The sequence below is a fragment of the Elephas maximus genome, chromosome 24, assembly GCF_024166365.1.
Source record: "Elephas maximus indicus isolate mEleMax1 chromosome 24, mEleMax1 primary haplotype, whole genome shotgun sequence".
Taxonomy (NCBI): domain Eukaryota; kingdom Metazoa; phylum Chordata; class Mammalia; order Proboscidea; family Elephantidae; genus Elephas; species Elephas maximus.
In genome coordinates, this window is record NC_064842.1 from 28,897,538 (window position 1) to 28,918,958 (window position 21,421).

General features: G+C 39.7%; 1 protein-coding gene across 2 annotated transcripts in view; it reads right to left on the reverse strand.

Moving 5' to 3' along the window:
- TBCE (tubulin folding cofactor E) overlaps positions 1-21,421 on the reverse strand; it is a 61,289-nt gene that overhangs the window by 13,436 nt on the left and 26,432 nt on the right. For both annotated transcript variants that reach the window (XM_049868681.1, XM_049868682.1), the window contains exons 4-7: positions 13,240-13,425; positions 6,175-6,263; positions 2,305-2,404; positions 953-1,055 (exon numbers count right to left, since the gene is read on the reverse strand). In XM_049868681.1, coding sequence (XP_049724638.1) covers positions 953-1,055; positions 2,305-2,404; positions 6,175-6,263; positions 13,240-13,425 — 478 coding nt within the window. The remainder of the gene's footprint in view (positions 1-952; positions 1,056-2,304; positions 2,405-6,174; positions 6,264-13,239; positions 13,426-21,421) is intronic.

The following is a 21,421-nucleotide window of genomic DNA, read 5'->3' on the forward strand; positions in this document are numbered from 1 at the left end:
AGGCAACTACAGTGTTGAACTGGAGGTGCTGATTTAACACATTCTTATTATTTGACATCATTTGTTTAATCAAGGAAATTGGTGTTAAACACCTTTCCTCAATTCTGGATGCCAATCCAGGTTTGTAAATATACTAATCAGAACAAAATTTCTCAACTATTTCTAAATTTTCTCACTTGAACTTTGTTGCCATCTCTACCACCTGACTTTTTATCTTCCGTTCCTGTTATGGTACTAAATCTAAACTTGGAGAAGAGTAACTTATAACAGAAGGCATACTAGAAAAGAAGGTACACAGCTGATTTTAGCTAAAGGGCAACTAGCCTCCAACTGAGGTGCTTCTGTGGCATTTCACAGATGAACAATATTGCTGGCAATGTACTAAACTGCACCTGGCTTTCAAATAAAATATTTTGAGTCTATGTGAAACTGGTAAACTCTCCAAAGAAAATACCAGTACCACATATTAGTTTCAACTGGCTGCAATGCCAAGGATCCACTAGTCTTCTTTTGAGCTCAGTTGAATACAATGAACAGTGAATTATAGTGGCTGAACTTCAAACAAAAACAGGATGTGACAGGCTTTCTGCTGCTCAGTCCTGCTCAAAGAACACTTGCAGAAAAACTCAGGTAGATAAAGGCTCGATAAACAGCTAAACCTAAGGCATTTAGAAGCTCATCACACACAGCTACGGAGACCTGCTGTTTAGAAAGATCCCAGGACAAATCAAAATAAGCAAAGAGAGATAAAATATGAATTCCTAGATATAAGATTCTACTTATTGCCAATGGTTTTTTAACTCCTTCTGTAAGGCAAGAAAAATAATTTGGTTATTTGGATAACAGGATGATTAAAACGAAGCCACATTTGTGCTTTGATTCCCTATTAATCAAGAATTTAAAATTGCTTATTACTGGGTTAAAACACACACACACAAAGACATATGATTACCTCAGCCCATGTTATTCCTGTTCGATTAAGGACTAAAACCTTCAGTGCAGGAAACATTCCTATTAGAGATGGTGAACCAGAGGGAAACTGTAGTTTATTTTCACTGTGTAGAAAAAGAAGATACACCGTGCTTATTGCTATGTGAGTAGATCTAACTGAAACAGTCATTGAAAGCAACAATTTGGAATATAATCGAAGGGTTTGGGTTTGTTTCAACCTTACAATGAAATTCTATTAAAAACAAAGTGAGCCAGACCACCAGTATTTTTCGTATTTTTAATACAAAACGTTTTAGTGTCTGACATGGAAAGATGTCATCATAGGGTGAGAGTGGCTTGGTGAGGCCATTCCTGAAAACGTGAGACTCAGGCATTTCTAAGGTTAGCTTTTCAGTTTTCTAAGATGTGGCAAAATAAAGTCCCATTCTCAAGAGTCTTAGTAACATGCCAGACTGTAGACTGGAATTTTGCTTCTCTAAACACAGACTCTGACCTTTTACTGACAGAATGGATGAAATTATTGTCCTTTAAATTGTCTCTCAAGATCTTAATCTCAAAAAGTACTCAATCCTGACAGTCACTTTGAAAAAATATACCTCTAAAAAACACCTGCCCATATTCCTAGAATAGGAGACACTATGGGTCAAATTACACCTATTCGCCCTATTTGGGAGCAGAACTAATTTAGGCCTGAAGACCTGTTAAACTGTACAACTCACGTGTATACTAAGGTTGGTTCACTGGTTCAAGTACAAAAGGGGAACCCTGGCTTAGCCCTTGGATAATTCGGTTCTGAGATTAAAACTTATCAAACATTCAGGAAGGCCTGGAAAACTGTGACATTAGTAAAATACGTAGATTAAAGAAAAATCCTTATCAAAATTGAGTTAAACAGTATCCCAATGAAATTACTCATTCCTAAAGCAATATAAATGTTAAAAGCTTCAAAATAAGCAAACACTCTTAATAACATCAGTCCCCCTATTTGACTCCCCAGTTAAGTATCACCTCTTCCAGAGATTCTATCTTTTACAGCCAGGCTTATAAGAAGTATGAAGATCTCATATGGTAACTACCCGACCCTCACCAGATCGAAGGTAAAACACATTTCTTATTAATGAACCACCTCATGTGACTATTTGAAAGACTATAGTAACCAATGTGCCTTGAAGAATAATTTATGCTTAGATAAATTCAACTAAACCAAAGTCTGCCTCTCTTAAAACATCTACCAGGAGGCAGCCTGAGGCCCACCCATCTTCCCCACCTCACTTCCACGGAGATGTTGCGAGTGGGCAAGGAGGGATTAGGAGTTCTGTAGTATTTGACAATTTGGCAACCAAGAGTTCATACCTGAGATTAAGGACATCCAGGTGTTTAAGCTGGTCCCCAATACGTATCACTTCATCCCATGAGGACAACAGGTTTCTTGACAAGTCTAACTTTCTAATATCTAAAAGCACATGTTAAGAAACAGTAATTTCAAAAGATTCATAAAAGATGAAACAGCCGTTACCTCTTAATTCTGGAGCATGGAATCTTGAACTTTTCACTTGATAGGCTCTATTCTGCTTTCATGAGCACGTACGACTTTTGTACCTTTTTAAATCATCCAACTATTCATTCAGAAACTCAAAGTTCATTGTCATATACTGCAAAATAGAGACATGTATCTACAGCCAAATGAATAAGGACCAAATGTCATCCCCTGAACCACGCATTATCAAACAAAAAGACAAAAAAATCAGTGATGGTAATTTTGATTTATTAAGTCCCTAAACGTGTACCGCACACGGGCCTTGCCCTTGGCACTGCTTAGCAGTCGAAAGCTTCACGCCAAACTCTGCCCTTCCTGACCAGGGAGTTAAGATACACCACAGACACCCTCAGATCAAGTATCATCTCCAGGGGAGAGAAGAGGAGTTAGCTGGGAGAAATGGTCAAAGCTGCTAAGAAAAAATTTGAGGATTCAGAGTGTCTCCTGTAGACTGGAAGCAGTTAGTATGACACCTACTGCCCCTGGTACAGGAATTCAGAGAAGGGGAAACCAGTGGGACTGAGAGAAAAGGCATGTGCACTGACAGGCAACAGCGACTGCTGGAAAAGAGTGGTGGCCATGCCACCAGGAAGGGACAGGGCTGAACAGAATTTCCAGGACAGGCAAAAGAGACACGGGGAACGGGGATGGCCCCAGCTACAGGAGGGTCATATACACGACTGGATGTGTTTGGAAATTCTTCAATTCATTCATCCATTCCACAAATAATTATTGAAGGTCAGGAATACAGCAATGAACAGCAGTCTCAGTCAGGGGAGAGAGGCAATCAACCAAGTACATCTACGGTGTGTCGGACACATACGTGTGCTCAGAGTGATAAAGGAGAGCAAGCAGAAGAGTGTATGTGAATGTACGATACATGTGGTCAGAGGAGACCACCTTCTTTAAGATGACCTTTGGTCAGAGAACTGAAGGAACTGAGGAAATGCCAGGTGGAGGGATTAACAAGAGCAAAGGCTTTGAGGTAAGAAAGGTTTAGTCTATTACAGAGACAGAGAGCTCTTATGTGGAGGGAGGGGCATGTCAGAAATGAGGTCACATCAAGGTTGCTGGGGGCCGGGCCAGATCACATAGGGCCTTGCAGGCCACTATAAAGTCTTGCTTGTCTCTGACTGAAATGGGAAGATATTGGAGAGTTTTAAGCAAAAGAGTGATGTGACCTGACTTGTGTTTTAAAAGATCACTGCTGCTGTGTGGAGCAGCAGACTGCAGGGAAACAAAGGCAGAGCAGAAAGATGGTCAGGAGTCCCCGCAACAATCCAGGTTTGGACCTGACGGGCAGCGTTAGAAGTGGGTGGCAATGCCAGATGTGGCTTCACAACCTGGAAGTGGAGCTGACAGGATTTAGATGTGGGATGTGAGAAAAAAAGAAGAGTCAAAGATAACTCCAAGGTTTCCGGTCTGTGCAGCTCGAACTGTCATTTACTGGCATGGGTTTATACCACTAGTAGAATACGACCACCAAAGTGAAGATGTCCATCAAACAGAGAAAAAAAATTAAAGTGGAGGCTGACGAGAATGCTGGACACAGCAGACACGGTCTAGGTCAACTCGGTGCTCCCTCTGCACTGACACAGCCCCACACTACTGCACGATTGCTCTCGGATCACACAGACAGCAAGGTCTGCAGACTGCATGCAACAGCCCTCAGACAGGGGCTGCTCTTCAACAGAGGGGACCCCTCATGCCGCCCGTCCTCCACTGCCCCGTGTTGCTGACTGATGGTCTCTGCACCTGGGCAGAGACCTGGCACGGACTGCAGTGTGGATACTTTTCATGCTTCAGTCTGACACTCCAGCCACCTTTCATTTGCCTTAGCCCTGCTGACACCAAGTCATTAGGTTGGTTGGGAAGGGTTTAAGTCCCATAGTGCTTCACTCACTCACACTTCCCAGGCAAGGGTTACAAGTATCATCATTACTAGTCTGTACAGAGCACATAGACCAGTTACATCCAGAAATTAACTCTAAACAATGTAACAATTATTAATGCAGTGCTCCTCCATCCCACATACACCCCCAAAATTCAAGAACATCCCGTTGTTATACAGTCTTGCTCCTTGCAGACACATTTCTTTCCTTTAAATTCAGGTCAGCCGGTGAAGCATGAGGAGGTTCATCTCCACCTAGAGGAGCACTAGGATTTTACATCAGGGAGGCCCCCAGCATTTCCTCTGCTTTTAGTGATGGTCGAGTGAACAGCCTCAAAGAGGGATCAACCAAGAGATGAGTAGATTGAATACAGATGGCAATACTTCAATTTCTGGCAGGAATTCAATCAGGAACTGCAAGACATTCATCACTGCATCTGCAAACATCAACTATGAGTTGATTATCTTACCAAGCCTCATTTCTACAAGCCTTAGGGGATTTTTTCTCCAGGAAAGAACAGTATAAGCAACCAATATGCCGATTCTCCAGTACACTGCTGACAACTCATATTAACCAAACAATCTACATTCCCGAACTGTCCACATCCTGTATGTGGAAAATAACCCTTGAACCACCCAATTCCTGGTTTTCTGAGTAGGCCAGGCAGAATAATGGACGCACCAGACACCTCTGTGGCATTTTGCCCCTCACCAAATTCGGTTTCCACATCCACGGCAATTCTTCTAACTCAGGGCTGCCGAACCTCCACAGAAAATGACATTTATGTAGCGCGCTGGGGTAAGTCGAGGGGGCTGCCCATGGCAGAGACGACCAGCCAGAACGCTCCAGCCACCCCAGGTCCCTAGAGGCCTCCTAGGGCTGAGGGGGTCAAACAGCAGGCACGCTGGTTGGGGAGCTCGGTACTGTCTGGGCGGTCAGACTATTTTGCTGAAGAGAGCTGAGTGATTATCACTCATATGGCATTTCTTCACTCAGGTAAAAATGGTTATAAAATGCTATCTTTTGTATATATTATTATCTAGAAAAAAAAAAGAGATTAGGCAGAGGACCTTTTAAAGTTACAGAAAGTCTATCTGATTTGCCTTTGAGGATTTTTTTTTTTCTTACCTCCTACATTTTTAGTTCTGAGTGTAAGAGCAGTATATGCCATCAAAGAAAAAAAAAAACACAAGAGAAGGTAGAGAAAAGGGATTACAAACTCTGGAAAAGCTTGTTCTAAGGAAGTATAACAAAACTGCACTCAGCTACGTGAAACAGGAACCTTAATAAAGGGAAGAGTTAATTTTTCTCCCTACCCTAACAAGGGTTTACAAGGCGGCGGTCCAGGGATGATGCAGCGGTCCCAGAAAACGTTCACGTTTCACAGGCTCCTTCTGCTTCTCTGCTCTCCCGCTCTGTACTCGACGGCTCTCCTCACACCTGCAAGATGGCTGCAACAGCCCTGAGCATTCTGTCTACATTCAAGATTGTGAAGAGGGTAAAGGCAACGGGCAAAAGGCGGATGCCAACCAAGTGTGTCCCCTTTAAAAAGCCCCACCTAGCAACATCCACTCTCCATCTTATTAGCCAAACTGAACCAAAATGTCACACTTGGATGCAAGGAAGCCTGGGAAGGTAAATAATTTATCTGGGCACTGACTGCCCACAAAAAACTGAGCTGCTGCTGAAAGAGAGCCAGGGAGAACAGATATTGGGTAGGCAACTCACAGTCTCTAGCACGAGTATCAAATCCAAAGTCAGATTCCAGAAACAAATTATCAGTGGAAAGGATACTAGGACATGTTTCAGCAATTCCTCCTTTTTCACCAGCACAATTCACTGCACAGTTCCTCAGAGAGATTTCTTGCAACTTGCTCAGCTGACTACATGAAAAACACAGACACATGTATGCATAAACATGTACGCTATCCGTCTGCTCTTTAAAAAATTAAAAAGCACTTCAGATGTGTAAAAAGGTATCTAAAATAATGTAACAATACCACCTAATAAGAAATAAAGCATTACAAACATTACAATATAACTGAGATTTTTTTTCCTTCTCTGTGTGAACTGAATTGTGTCCCCAAAAAGATACGTTGAAGCCCTAACGCCCAGTATCTGTGAATGTGACCTTATTTAGAAATAGGGTCTTTGCAGATGTAATTAGTTAAGAGGAGGTCATACTGTACTAGGGTGGTCCCTAAATTCAATATGACTGGGGTCCTCATAAGAAGAGAGGGCACACGGTGACACAGACACAGAGGGAAGACAGCCATGTGAAGGAGGAGGCAGAGATTGGAGCAATGCAGCTACGAAGCAAAGAATGCCAAAGACTGCCGGCAATCCCCAGAAGTTAGGAAAAGACAAGGATGGATTCTTCCCTAGAGCCTTTGAAAGGAGCATAGCCCTGCTGACACCTTGGTTTTGGACTTCTAGCTCAGAACTGTTAGACAATAAATTTCTGTTATTTAAAGCAACACAATATACTCCTCAGACATAACCAGTATACTACATTTGGTACTTATTTAATCTTAAGCAGCCGTTAAGAGCTCGACAGCTAACCAAAATGCCAACAGTTCAAATCCATTAGCCACTCCTTGGAAACCCTATGGGGCAGTACTACTCTGTCCTACAGGGTCGCCATGAGTTGGAATTGACTCAAGGGTAACAAGTTTGTTTGTTTATAGTATTTTTATATAAAATGAAACGTGATATAAATGGTATTCTACTATATATATGGTGGTATACTTTTACAACGTATTTTTTTTCCTCAACACTATCCAGTTCAGCTGAGATTTAACTATGGCGACACATGTAGCTTTAGAACATTCATTTTCACACCTTACACCTTATAGTCTTTACTATATGAATGGACCACAATTATTTACTCCCCTGTTGACATGGAGATTGTTCCCAACGGTGCTGAAGGAAACACTATCCCATACTTCTCCTTGTACTCATGTGTCAAAGTCCTTCCAGGAATACTCCCTAGAGAATGTGTATCTTTAGCTTTAGTAGATACTCTCATTAGCCTTTTTTTTTTTTTAATTTTTTTAATTTTTATTGTGCTTTAGCTGAAAAGTTTTAAAATCAAGTCAGTCTCTCATACAAAAATTTATATACACCTTGCTATTAAACTCCTAGTTGCTCTTCCCCTAATGAGACAGCACACTCCTTCCCTCCATTCTGTTTTCCTGACCATTCAGCCAGCTTCTGAGCCCCTCGGCCCTCTCATCTCCCCTCCAGACAGGAGCTGCCCACAGTCTCATGTGTCTACTTGATCCAAGAAGCTCACTCTTCACCAGTCATCAGTAATCATTTTCTATCCCATAGTCCAGTCCAATCCCTGTCTGAAGAGTTGGCTTTGAGAATGGTTCCTGTCTTGGGCTAACAAAAGGTCTGGGGATCATGACATCCACGGTCCTTCTAGTCTGTCAGGCCATTAAGTCTGGTCTTTTTATGAGAATTTGAGGTCTGTATCCCACTGCTCTCCTGCTCCCTCAGGGGTTCTCTTGCGTTCCTTGTCAGGGCAGGGCAGTCATCAGTTGTAGCCGGGCACCATCTAGTTCTGGTCTCAGACTGATACAGTCTCTGGTTTATGTGGTCCTTTCTGTCTCTTGGGCTCATAATTACCCTGTGTCTTTGGTGTTCATTCTCCTTTGCTCCAGGCGGGTTGAGACCAATTGATGCATCTTAGATGGCCACTTGCTAGCCTTTAGGACCCCAGACGCTACTCTCCAAAGTGGGATGCAGAATGTTTTCTTAATGGATTTTATTACGCTAATTGACTTAGATGTCCCCTGAAATCATGGTCCCAAACCCCCGCCCCACTACGCTGGCCTTCAAAGTGTTCAGTTTATTCAGGAAACTGCTTTTGGTTTAGTCCAGTTGTGCTGACCACACCTGTATTGTGTTGTCTTTCCTTTCACCTAAAGTAGTTCTTATCTACTATCTAATTAGAGAATATCCCTCTCCCTCCCTCCCTCCCCACTCTCGTAACCATCAAAGAATATTTTCTTCTCTGTTTAAACTATTTTTTGAGTTCTTATAATAGTGGTCTCATACAACATTTGTCCTTTTGCAACTGACTAATTTCACTCAGCATGATGCCTTCCAGATTCCTCCATGTTATGAAATGTTTCATGGACTCATCTTTGTTCTTTATCGATGCATAGTATTCCATTATGTGAATACACCATAATTTATTTATCCATTCATCCGTTGATGGGCACCTTGGTTGCTTCCATCTTTTTGCTATTGTACATAGTGCTGCAGTGAATACAGCTGTGCATATATCTGTTGTGTAAAGGCTCTTATTTCTCTGGGATATGTTCCAAGGTGTGGGATTGCTGGATTGTATGGTAGTTCTATTTCTAGTTTTTTAAGGAAGTGCCAAATTGATTTCCAAAGTGGTTGTACTATTTTACATTCCCACCAGCAGTCATCACCCATTTTTTAAGTGTAGAGAGTTGGTGTTTTCTTTTCTTTAAAAGATTTTAGACAATGTACTGTAGAACACAGAATCTGGAGCCAGATTATGTGAGCTCAAATCCCAATCCCACCACCGCATTCGGTTTTCGGTGAGTTAAATTACATCTCTGTGCCTCAGAGTCTTCATTTTTAAAATATAATACAGTGAGTGAGGAGTATTTGTGAAGCTCTCTTAATGCCATGCAGTAAGGTGCTTATCAGTATTTATAAAAATAAACATGAGAGAACCTTTGGGGAAATACCAAGATCAAATGCAAGACACGAACAATTACAATCTTCAGAACCTAGAAAGGGAAGCAGCAGAGTCCCAGGGCAGGAGCTCCCGAACTTCCTCAGTTCACAGGGCCGTTAGTGCTTTAGTAATTTTCACGATGTCCCTAGACCAAAGAAATACCTAACAGTTGCGTTTCATAAGTAGTTAGGTCTAAACAACTTAATAATTAAAGTCTTATCAACTTAGCATCTGTTGGGCATGGCACAACCTCCCACACCTTGGAATCAGATTGGGCACCACCACTCCATTTCCTGTCCAACATTGATTTGGGGGATATATTTGCTTTTTACGACCACAATCGTCAAAAATGCAGTTTTGCAGGATATCATATTATCAAAAGGAATTGTAGGAATCTAATGCTGAAACTGTCAACTACCCTGAAGTAGTAAAATTTTTAATGGTGTCTGACAGATGTCTCTGTTTCTCTCCAAAATCTAAAATATCCTACAGCACCTGGTGAGCTCGCTGCAGTGCCTGGGGGGCACCTTAGCACAAAACTTGGGAACTGCGGTATCAATACAGTACTCACTCCAGAGCCAAAGCCATCTCCATGAGAAACCACATGTAATGATTAATGTTTGCTTTTGATTGCCCTATTGTGTAAGTCCCTTCTTAGCTGTACAAACCTGGTACAGCTGGATACTATTAAGGAGATAATAGAGTGACTGAAAGTAGAGGTTTCAATTCCTAACATGACTACCATTTGTTGCATGATTGATCTTGTTATTCAAAACAGTTCTAACAGCTTGAATGCTATTTTGTAAATGTAGAATCTGAGACTTAGAAATCATAAGTAACTAGCTCTAACTTGTATCAGAGCTAGAAAGTGGCTTAGCTGGCATCTGAAACTCTCTGACTCCAACACTGGGTGCTTGCCACCATAAAACTTATTGCTGTTGAGTCAATTCTGACTTATTGTGACCTGACCAGGCAGAGCAGAACTGCTCCGTAGGGTTTCCACCGCTGAAATCTGCTTTACGGAAGCAGACTGCCACTTCTTTCTCCCACGGTGTGGCTATTGGGTTTGAACTGCCGACCTTTTGGTTAGTAGCTAAGCTCTTAACCGCTGTGCCACCAGGGCTCCCTTTCCACCATGCCACCTCATAATTCTGTAACTTACTAAACTGACCTCTAAACCAACATAAGAGATTGCCCTGGAATCTCTACAATTTTACCTTTCAATCAAGAAAAACACTAGCTATATTGAATGCAATGATACTCAAGAAGTAGGGTCATAAAAGAGAAAGAAGGAACCCAAAGGCTCAAAGAAGAAACTAGTCTATACAACAAACAGTCTACACGAACCATGGCCTCATCAGCCCTGAAACTGGAAGAACTACATGATACCTGGCTATACTACCAACCATTCTAACCAGGGCCACAAGAGACAGAACATGACAGAATGGGAGAATAATGTGGAACAGAATCTCAAATTTTTAAGAAAAAAAAAGAAGACTTATAGGACTGGTTGATACTGCAGTACTCCCCAGGACTGCTGCCCTGAGATACTCTTCAAACCTTGAACAGAAACTAACCTTGTAGCTAAATAACAAATTGTCTCAAAAAAAAAAAAAAAAAAATGAGTATCACCCCTAAGTACTGTGCTCCTTTAAAAAATCACCTATATGAGACTAAACAGTCAACAATTACTTTAATACAAAGATGAAAATGTAAGGGGGGCAGACAAGCTAGATTAATGGAAACAGAACAACCAGAATGGAAATGAGAATGCTCACGCATTGTGAAGAATGTAACCGGTATCGCTGAACAATCTGTATAAAAATTCTTGATTATGAACACAAACTGCTGTGTAAACCTTCACCAAAAACAAAATAATTAAAAAAAAAAAAAGTCATTCACCAGGAACATTCATGAATTAAGTAGTTGTTCATAAAGAAGGAGAGAAAACAGGTCTTTCTTTTTCTGTCGGCAGTCTGTTAATATTCACAGAACCCATAGTATTCTCTGAAAGAGATCAACCAACAAGAAAAAACATGCAACTTTTTGGGTAAAAGATATTTAAAAATTTGCATTTTAGATGGAAAAAATAAAGCAAAGAACTCTAACCCTATGAAGCATATGGTTCTTGAAATCCAAGTAAATTGGGAGGATAAACAGCAAACCACTGATAGTTATCTCTTGGTGGTACCATTAGTAGTGATGTTCATTTTGTTCTTTTAATGTAACACTTTGTGTTTTCTAAATTCTCTACATGAATGTATACTGTTTTTTAATTAAAACACATTCAACCTATTGCTTTTTTTTAAAAAAGATCCTGACTTATCTGAGACTTTTTTTAATGCTGGTCATCTATGCTAGAAAGGAAAAAATGCCAAGAATTTATTCTTCAACATTAAGAATAAAGAAGTAAAACTTTGTTTCATTGCCTCCATCTGTATTTTAAATTTTACATTATTTAAATCTTAATATTTTAAAAAAATGGTAAAGAAAATTACTTTGAGAGAATCATAGTTTAATTCTTTTGCTTTACGGGCTGAAATAAAAACTTGGCAGGCCTATGGCCAAGTGTGTCTGCAAATCTATTCTCCACAGTGGCCACCAGGGGTCACTATTAGGACACCTCATCCAGCCAAATCACAGCATAAACCTGCATGACCTAGAAAATACTTCTGTAGTTGTGACTATTTGTGTGTAAATATTAGCTTTCACTTCCTTTGGTTCAGACAGTTCACATGAATGAGTAATACGTCTATTTGCAGAGAATGACAACGTACAGGGAGTTTCAGAGAAAAGGAAATGTCCTACTTAGCATTTTTAAAATGTCCCTCAGACTGCTACATAATAATTTGGGGTACTTAAAAGCAAATTCCTGGAGCCCATGCCCCAAAAATCTGTTTGGAATAGGACTGAAAATTCCGTATGTTTCACAAGCTGCCCAGGTGATGAAGATGTGTACAGCCAGAGATGGGAATTGCTCTCTATGAGATGGTACGAGCATTATACACGGCATAGGTAATTTTTTTTTTTTTTTTTTTAGGTAATTATTTAGACTTCTGTTTTCGTTCCTGACTTATCATCCAACTGGAAATGTCACAGTGAAATATAAAAGGACCAAAATATCAGCCTCAGATATTTAATTCTTAGTCAATATAAGAAGACGTTGTTGCTGTTGTTGTTAGGTACCTTGTGTCAATTCCAGCTCACAGCAGCCCTACAGGACAGAGCAGAACTGCCCGAGGCTAAAAATCTCTACAGGATAAACAATCAACTATAGGAGACCAGGAAACCCTCGTGGCGCAGTGGCTGAGTGCTATGGCTGCTAACCAAAACGTTGGCAGTTCAAATCCACCAGGCGCTCCGGGTTTGGTTTTTGGTTTTGGTATGAGAGACCCAACTGTTAACTTTACCCGAAAACAAAGAAGGCAAGGAGGGGAAGAGAAGCTAGATCAATGGAAACAACAAACAGAATGGAAATAATAAGAATGCTGATATATTGTGAAAATTGTAACTAATGTCACAGAACAATCTGTATAAAATGTTACATGGGAACCTAATTTGCTGTGTAAACTTTCACCTAAACAAGAATAAAATATTAAAAAAAAAAAAACTTTACAGGAGCAGATCACCAGGTCTTCTCTCCCATAGAGCAGCTGTTGGGTTTGAACCTCCAACCTTTTGGTTAGCAGCCCAGTGCTTAACCATTGCACCACCCAAATCAAACCAAACCCGTTGCCATCGAGTCGATTCCGGCTTAGCAACCCTGTAGGACAGAGTAGAACTGTCCCATAGAGTTTTCCAAAGAGCGGGTGGTGGATTTAAACTGCTGACCTTTTGTTTAGCAGCTGAGCTATTAACCACTGCACCACCAGGGCTCTTCATAACAAGATAGTTTAATGTAAATATTTATAATAAGCAAAATAATATTTCAATTCCAATCCAGAAAAATCTACCAACTCTGTGCAAAAATGAGGGTTTTAATTTCCTTGAATAATCAGTCCTTGGGTTCCTCAGACTTCAACTCACCGTGCAGAAAGAATAAGCCCGTTTGGGAGCAAATGTGCACCTGACAAATGGTCATGTGAATTTACATTCTGAACCCTGATGAAATGATAAAAGTTATCATATCCACATACCTTTGCTGTTTTATAATAGAGTCAAAACCAACAGTTTCTACAGGTTTATTTCCAATTATAACAACTTGCTCTTTTCTGTCTCCCTCTGGTCCGTCTTCTAACGCATAGCGGTTCTTAACTGCAGTAAGAAAGTCTACTCCAAAATTTACCTTGTTGGGACGGATAAAGGATCCGCCTGTTGGGTGCCTGGAAAAGGAAAGGAATGGTACTGAGAAAAAAAAATATTGTCCTCCAAGAAACCACCAACACATAAATACAATGGTCTGAAGGTTTTCAGAAATTTCTGTATGCTGAAAAAAAAAATCAACAAAATCCACATAAAAGGGAAAATACTATATTAAAGGAAAATTTATAATCATTACCAATGATCACAAAGGGTTACGGACTTCTGCAAGCATATAAAATCCCAATGGATTAACAGATAAGAAATATGGTACAGGTAACTCACTAATTATTAAAATTTAAAATATAACTGGCAAAAAAAATAAAGAAAAAACATAAAGCCCCAAAGATTGCAAGGTTGGGTTTCTCTATGGCTCCATAGTCATACTCCTGGCGAATTTATCAGAAAGCAATAATTTAAAAATAAAAACAAATTACATTTACCAAGATTTCATATAATAGCATTATTTGTAATTGAGGGGCTCTAGAAATGATGCCCAGCTTGGTAAGAACCATTACGTAAACCAGAGAGATGAGGAATATGCTTGTAGTCATTTAAAAATTCTAGCCACAATACTTACTTAAAAACTGAACACAAATTGTACATGATACAACTACACAGAAATCATACCTGCATATGGACAAAGACTGGATAAAGACACAAAGAAATGAAAACATTTGTGGGCGACAGGACTATGGACAAAATCTTTTCGTTTTAATGATGACTTTTAAAACTAATAATAGTTTTAAAAGCTTAACATGGAGCTAAAAGAGAGCATATGGGAAGAATTCTACATAAATATAGAATATTATATCATAATTTATATTGTTTTACAGCAACTTTTAATAATAATCTCTATCAGAATTTATTGACATATTAACTATATTGTAATATGTAATGAAGATTTTCTCAGGCTTTGCCAGAGATTGAAAACAGGTCTTTAGGGTCATTAAATTTCAGCATTCCTTATAAGAGTCGGAATCGACTCGAGGGCACTGGGACTGGGGTTATATAATAGCAATGATACATTAATTTCAGGGAATTTCATAGTCTAGCTCTGGCTAGACTATGATGAAAGGTCATGGGGAAAAAGACAAAGAATGACCGGAGACCCAAGGTCCCGCATTCAACAACTACTATCAAGTCATCCAAGGTCATCCTGGATCCTGCAGCCAACGGCAATGGGGGCAGAGACAACCTATCTCCACTAAGCCCTGCCTAAATCCCCTGACACATAGAATCATGAGTAAGAAAATGGTTGTGTTAAGCCACCAAGTTTTGTGGTGGTTAATCATGTAGCAAGAGCTGAAATGGATGGGGGTAAAATCACTATTTTCACTAGTCTCTAACCAAAATTCAATATTCCTTCAATTATGAATACAGGCAGCACACCATAGTACTTTATGAAATCAGAAATATTTTGATATCATTTAACAGTTGTTACAAATCTGTTACCGACCAAAAAATTGTTAATTTTCACACTACTCCAAAATTTAGTCGTTATTAGACCTGTAAGTAGATCTTATTTTTAATGTTACTTAATGAACATATATCTTACTATGTCACAATTAAAAAATATATATTTGACTACTATATCTCAATGTGACTGGTTTCCTTTGTAATACTATATATTTTCTGTTTTTAAAATATTTTGTGCCCGTCAAAAAAAAATCCAGAGCACAAAAAGGGTTAAGGACTCCTGGCCTAGAGCGTATTCCACAAAGAAATATAATCGGAGCTGGGCCTTGAAGGATAGGCAGAAGTTTGGTGGAAAAGTGGTGGTATTTTCGTCCTACCCTAAGCAAGATCCTACACGTAAATACTCACGAAAATAAAGAAGCACAGCAGAAGCAGCACTACTGAAAGGACAGGCATAAAACTTACAGAACCATACATAACATTTAAAATAAAATGTTATGGTTTAAACAAAAAGTGCTTTTTCTGAAGAATATTACAGAGATCACCTCCAGGTGATCGCCTTTAATTTTCTATTATGACAGCATACAAATAGATCTTGTGTTTACTGACAACTAAATGTTATTAATGTTAAACACTTCAGCTGTACAGGCTGAAATAAATCCCAAGGTATGTTGTTAGGTGTTGGAAAAAATTTCCAGCACAATTTAGAACAGTAGCTGCTATATCAATCTGTCTAAATGAGTTTTCTAAGATACTACTTCACTGTTTCTAGAATCTTACATGTATGAAATAGGTTTAATAGTACTGGTAGTATTAGAGTATTAGTATTAGTACTAATTAGTAATAGTATTAGAGGAGTAATATGCAGGGGGTAGATTTAGAGACAAGAAAATCTATTTTTAAATTCATTAAGTGATTTAAACAAAAAAGTAAGTATAAGAGCTCAAGTTAAAAAACAAGTACTTGTACTGTATAAATTGAAAACAACAATTCAAAACATGAATACCGTGATTTTCATTTTTATCCCAAATTCACACTTTTTAAGATGGTGGTAATGGACAATTCAAGAGACGATCTTTACTACCGTTTAACTTGCTTGTAGAGAGACAGAGGGAGAGTCAGGAATGGTGTTATACAGTTGCAAAGTAGCTGCTTACAGATCAAAGGCTAACATCAAAGATTAATCTCCTCTGGAACATTCCTGGCAGGTTTCATAGAAAATAAAAGAGCCCAGAAAATAAAGAAACATGTTAGCTGAAATTTCCGAAAGATAAACTGTATGATTTATGCTGACTCCACTGCAGTTTCAGATTTAATAACAAGATGCTGCAGCTAAACACTGAAAATGTGAACTCTGTCTAAAGACACAAATGCTGGCCGGGGGACAAGGGGGGAGGGAGGAAGATCCAAAATGTTTCTCCTACAGCATTCGACTTGCTCAAATTCCTTCCTCCTCCTGTCCTCCAATCACAGATGTTGCCAGCAAAATCAACATTCCGACCATGGCCCTTACAGAAACTTGAGGGTCCATGAAGCCCAGTTATCAAGATTCAATCCTCAACAACAAAAAGACAAACAATTCAACTGAAAAATGGGCAAAGGACAGGGACCCTTCTCCAAAGACATGCAGGCGGCCAACAAACACATGAAGAAACGCTCCTGATCATTAGCCATTACAGAGATGCAAATTAAAATTGCAATGAGATACAATCTCACCCCCAACATCAATGGCACCAACCAAAAACACAGAACAACAAATGCTGGCAAGGGTGTGGGGAGACTGCAATTCTTACAAACCACTAGTGGGAATGTAAAATGGAACAACCACTATGGGAAATAATATGGCTCTTCCATAAAAAGCTAAAAATAGAAATATCATATGATCCAGCAATCCCACTTCTAGATGTATACCCTAGAGAAATAAGAGCCATGACACAAATGGACATACCTACACTCATGTTCACTGCAGCATTATTCACAATAGCAAAAAGATGGAAACACATACACAATGGAATACTATGCAATGATAAAGAATAATGATGAATCTGCAAAACATTTCACAACATGGATGAATCTGGAGGACAGCATGCCAAATGAAATAAGCCAGTCACAAAAGGACAAATACTATATGCGACCACTATTATAAAAAAATAAGAAAAGGCTTACATGCAGAAAAAACATTCTTTGATAGTTACCAGGGAGGGGAGGGAGAGGGAGAGGGAGAGTACAGTACTAAACAGTCAGAAAACGTGGTAATACTGGTGAAAGGAAAGGCAACGCACTGTATGTGGGAAATCAGCACAACATGACAAAGGCAGACACTGAGGGAACACAAGAACAAAGGGCAGCTATGGCAATTACTATAACATAGACAATCCTGCAACAATGGTATTAATAAACAATAATTTATGAAGGGATACACAGGTAGGTAGGAATGCTAAAGGGATGTGGGAGGATGTAAGGAAGTGCACCTACCTGCAGATATAGGTTAGGATGTGGATATCTCTACATACATACTTGTCGATGCTGCATGTATACTAACAATAGAACACACAAGGGGCACAGTCAAGGAAACTTCTTAAGCACAAACAAACATCTGTGGGGACAAAGATACTAGGCTTGAAGGCTAAGGATCATAGACTTGAGGGACATCTACATCAACTGGCATATCACAGTGCATAAAAACAACATTCTACATCCTACTTTGGTGAGTAGAATCTGGGATATTAAAAGCTTTCGAGTTGCCATCTAAGATACAAAGAGTGCTCTCTTTCTGTCTGGAGTAAAGAAAAGTGACAAAATCCAAAGACTCAAAGGAGTAATTAGTCCAAAGGACTAATAGACCATTGTGCAACAGCCTACACAACCCCGAGACCAGAAGAACTAGACAGTGCCCAGCTACCACTACCAACTGCTCTGACTGGAATCACAATAGAAAGTCCTGGACAAAGTGGGAGAAAAATGTAGAACAAAAAATCAAATTCATTAAAAAAATAAATAAAAAAGATCAGACTTACTGGCCTGATAGAGGCTGGAGGAACCCCCAAGACTATGGCCCTAAGACACCCCTCTGACTTGGAATTGCAGCCGTTCCCAGAAACCACCTTCTAGCCAAGCAATAGACAGGACTATAAAATAAACATTAACACCTGAAAAGAACGTGCTCCACAGAACAAAACAATTACAGGAGACCAAAAGGCCAACATTTGCCCTAAAGCAAAGATGAGAAGACAGGAAGGGGTAGGAAAATCAGGAGAAAGGAAACGGAGAAGCCAGGGCAGAAATACAGGGAGTGCTGACATAGTGTAGGGGTTGCAACCAATGTCATGGAACACTTGTATACAATTTATTGAATGGGAAACTAATTGGGTCTGAAGCTTTCACCTAAAACACAATAAAATATTTAAAAGAAAATGTAAATGTAACGGGGGGCACTGGGGGGAAGATAAGTTAAAAAAAGATTCAATCTCCCCTATCTCCCCAGAAGGGTTGCCATGGAAAATTCAGTATGCCCAGTTAAATTCAAACTATTGGTAAAACAACGAATGTAAAAGCCCTATACAAATGAAGCTACAAAACACTACTGCAAGAAACCAAAACAGACCTACATAAATGGAAAAACATACCATGCTCATAGATAGGTAGACTTAGCATTGTGAAAGTGTCAATTCTACCCAAAGCAATCTAAAAATACAATGCAATCCCAATCCAAATACCAACAGCAATCTTTAAAAAGATGGAAAAACTAATCATTAACTTTATATGGAAAGAATAAAGAAAACTAAAGACACAAGGGAAAGATTAGTCCAAAGAACTAATGGACCACATCTACCACGGCCTCCACCAGCCTGGTGCTCGGCTACCACCACTGGCTGTTCTGACAGGGATCACGATAGATGGTCCCGGACAGAGCTGGCAAAATTCTAACTCAAAAAGAAAGACCAGATTTGCTGGCCTGACAGAGACTGGAGAAACCCTTAGAGTTCACCTTTCAGCTCAGATTTAATAAGGTCACTCCTGAGGTTCACCCTTCAGCCAAAGATTGAACAGGCCCATGGAACAAAACAAGACTACAGGGGCACAGCAGCCCTGGAGCGGGGACTGGAAAGTAGGAGGGAACAGGAAAGCCGGTAATAGGGGACACATGGTTGAGAAACAAGAGTGTTGACATATCATGGGGTTGTTAACCAATGTCGTCCAACAATGTGTGTGCTGTTTGATGAGAAACTAGTTTGTTTTGTAAACAAACCATCTAAAGTTCAATAAAAAAAAAATTAAAAACCCACAATGAGACACCATCTCACCCCAACATTACTGGCACAAATCAAAAAAATAATAAATTAACAAATGTTGGAGAAGCTGCAGGGAGATTGGAACTTTTATGCACTGCTGGTGTGAATATAAAATGGTACAACCATTTTGGAAAACGATACGGCGCTTCCTTAAAAAGCTACAAATAGAATTATCATATGATCCAGCAATCCCACTCCTAGGAATATATCCTAGAGAAATAAGAGCTGTCACACAAATAGACATATGCACACCAATCTTCACTGCAGTATTGCTCACAATAGCAAAAAACATGGAGACAACCTAGGTGCCTATCAACAGATCAATGGATAAACTATGGTACATACACACAACAGAACGCTACACAACGATAAAGAACAACGATGAATCAGTGAAGCATCTCACAACGTGGAGGAATCTAGAGGGCATTATGCTGAGTGAAGTAAGTCAATCACAAAAGGACAAATATTGTATGAGACCACTACTATAAAAACTCATGAAAAGGTTTACACACAAAAAGAAACCTTTTATCAGAAATAAACAAGCAAAATCTCCATGATAGCCCCTGAAAAAATTAATAAATAGAAGAAAAGCATATATATCCTGAAACAAAACAAGTCCCAACTTCATTCTGCTAGCAATGAAGCATATCGTCTGGGACTTCTGTAGATTTTGTGGACAGAACTAAATTAAAATGTCTGCACTGGCTGCTGAAGCTCATCTCTCCAGCTCATGAACACACAGGGCAGTGGGCCGGATGATCTGAAGACCACGCTACCAATCTCCCCTTGTTTATAAGGGCTTATATGCAGCTGTAACCTGTTACTTCTCTAATAAACCCCATAATCATCATCAAAAAAAAAAAAGAAACAATCTTTGATGGTTACAAGGAAAGGGAAAGGTGGGGATGGAAAAATACTAAACAGATGATAGATAAGTGGTAACTTTGGTGAAGGATAACACAGCGCACAATATCGAGGAAGCCAGCACAACTTGTTCAAGGCAGGGTCATGGAAGCTCCACAGACACATCCAAATTCCCTGAGCAACCAAATTACTGGGCTGAGGGCTGTGAGGACCACGGTCTCGAGAAACATCTAGCTCAACTGGCATAACATAGTTTATAAAGAAAATGTTCTACATTCTACTTTGGTGAGTAGCATCTGGCATCTTAAAAGCTTGTGAGTGACCATCTGAGATATTTCACTGGTGTCTGGGGTAAGGGAGAATGAAGAAAACCAAAGACAAAAACTAAAGATTGATCCAAAGGACTAACAGACCACAACTACCACAGCCTCTACCAGACTGAGTTCAGCACAACTAGATGGTGCCTGGCTAACACCACCAATTGCTCTGACAGAGATCACAATAGATGGTCCCAGACAGGGCTGGAGAAAAATGCAGAACAAAATTCTAACTCACAAAAAGAAGACCAGATTTACTGGCCTGCCAGAGACTGGAGAAACCCCCAAGAATATGGACCCCAGGCACCCTCTTGGCTCAGTAGTGAGGTCACTCCTGAGGTTCACCCTTCAGCCAAAGATCAGAGAGGCCCATAAAACACGGTAAGACTAAATGTGCACACCAGCCCAGGGGCGAGGACAAGAAGGCAGGAGGGGACACGAAAATTGATAGTGGGGAATCCAAGGTTAAGAAGGGGAGACTGCTGACATGTCATGGGGTTGGCAACCAATGTCACAAAACAATATGTGTATTAACTGTTTAATGAGAATCTAGTTTGCTGTGTAAACATTCATCTAAAGCACAATTAAAAAAAATGCATTTCATAAAAATGAAGAAGTACATACGACATATTAATGGTATATCTGAACGAGCTAAAGACAAATACATGTGGTGTAATCTGTCATTTAAAAATTCTAAAATACTGGTATAAGCTTTACTAATGTATTTTTACACAAATACTGTGTGCCTTCTACATTTGTTTGCCAACTGTGCCCTCCCCCAACGAGGTATTTTCATGAGTGCCACTGTGCCAGTTTCTTTTTACATTTTGTCCTAGAAAAAAAAAATTAGCGTAACGTGGTTATGAAAATACCTAGCAGAGGAGAGGGTATGGTTGTCAAACACAGGTACAAAGTATGCATTATTTGTATAAAAATATCGTAGCTGAACTCATGTTCTAATTAATAAAAATATATGGACTAAGAACTATAAAGGACAATTTAAATTCCTTTAATCTAGACCCATAGAGTTCTGCACTTTATCAGGCCCAACGCTCCCTTTTGTACTGCCCAATGTTGTTTTAAGGTGCTGTCGAGTTGGTTCTGACTCATAGTGACACTATGTACCA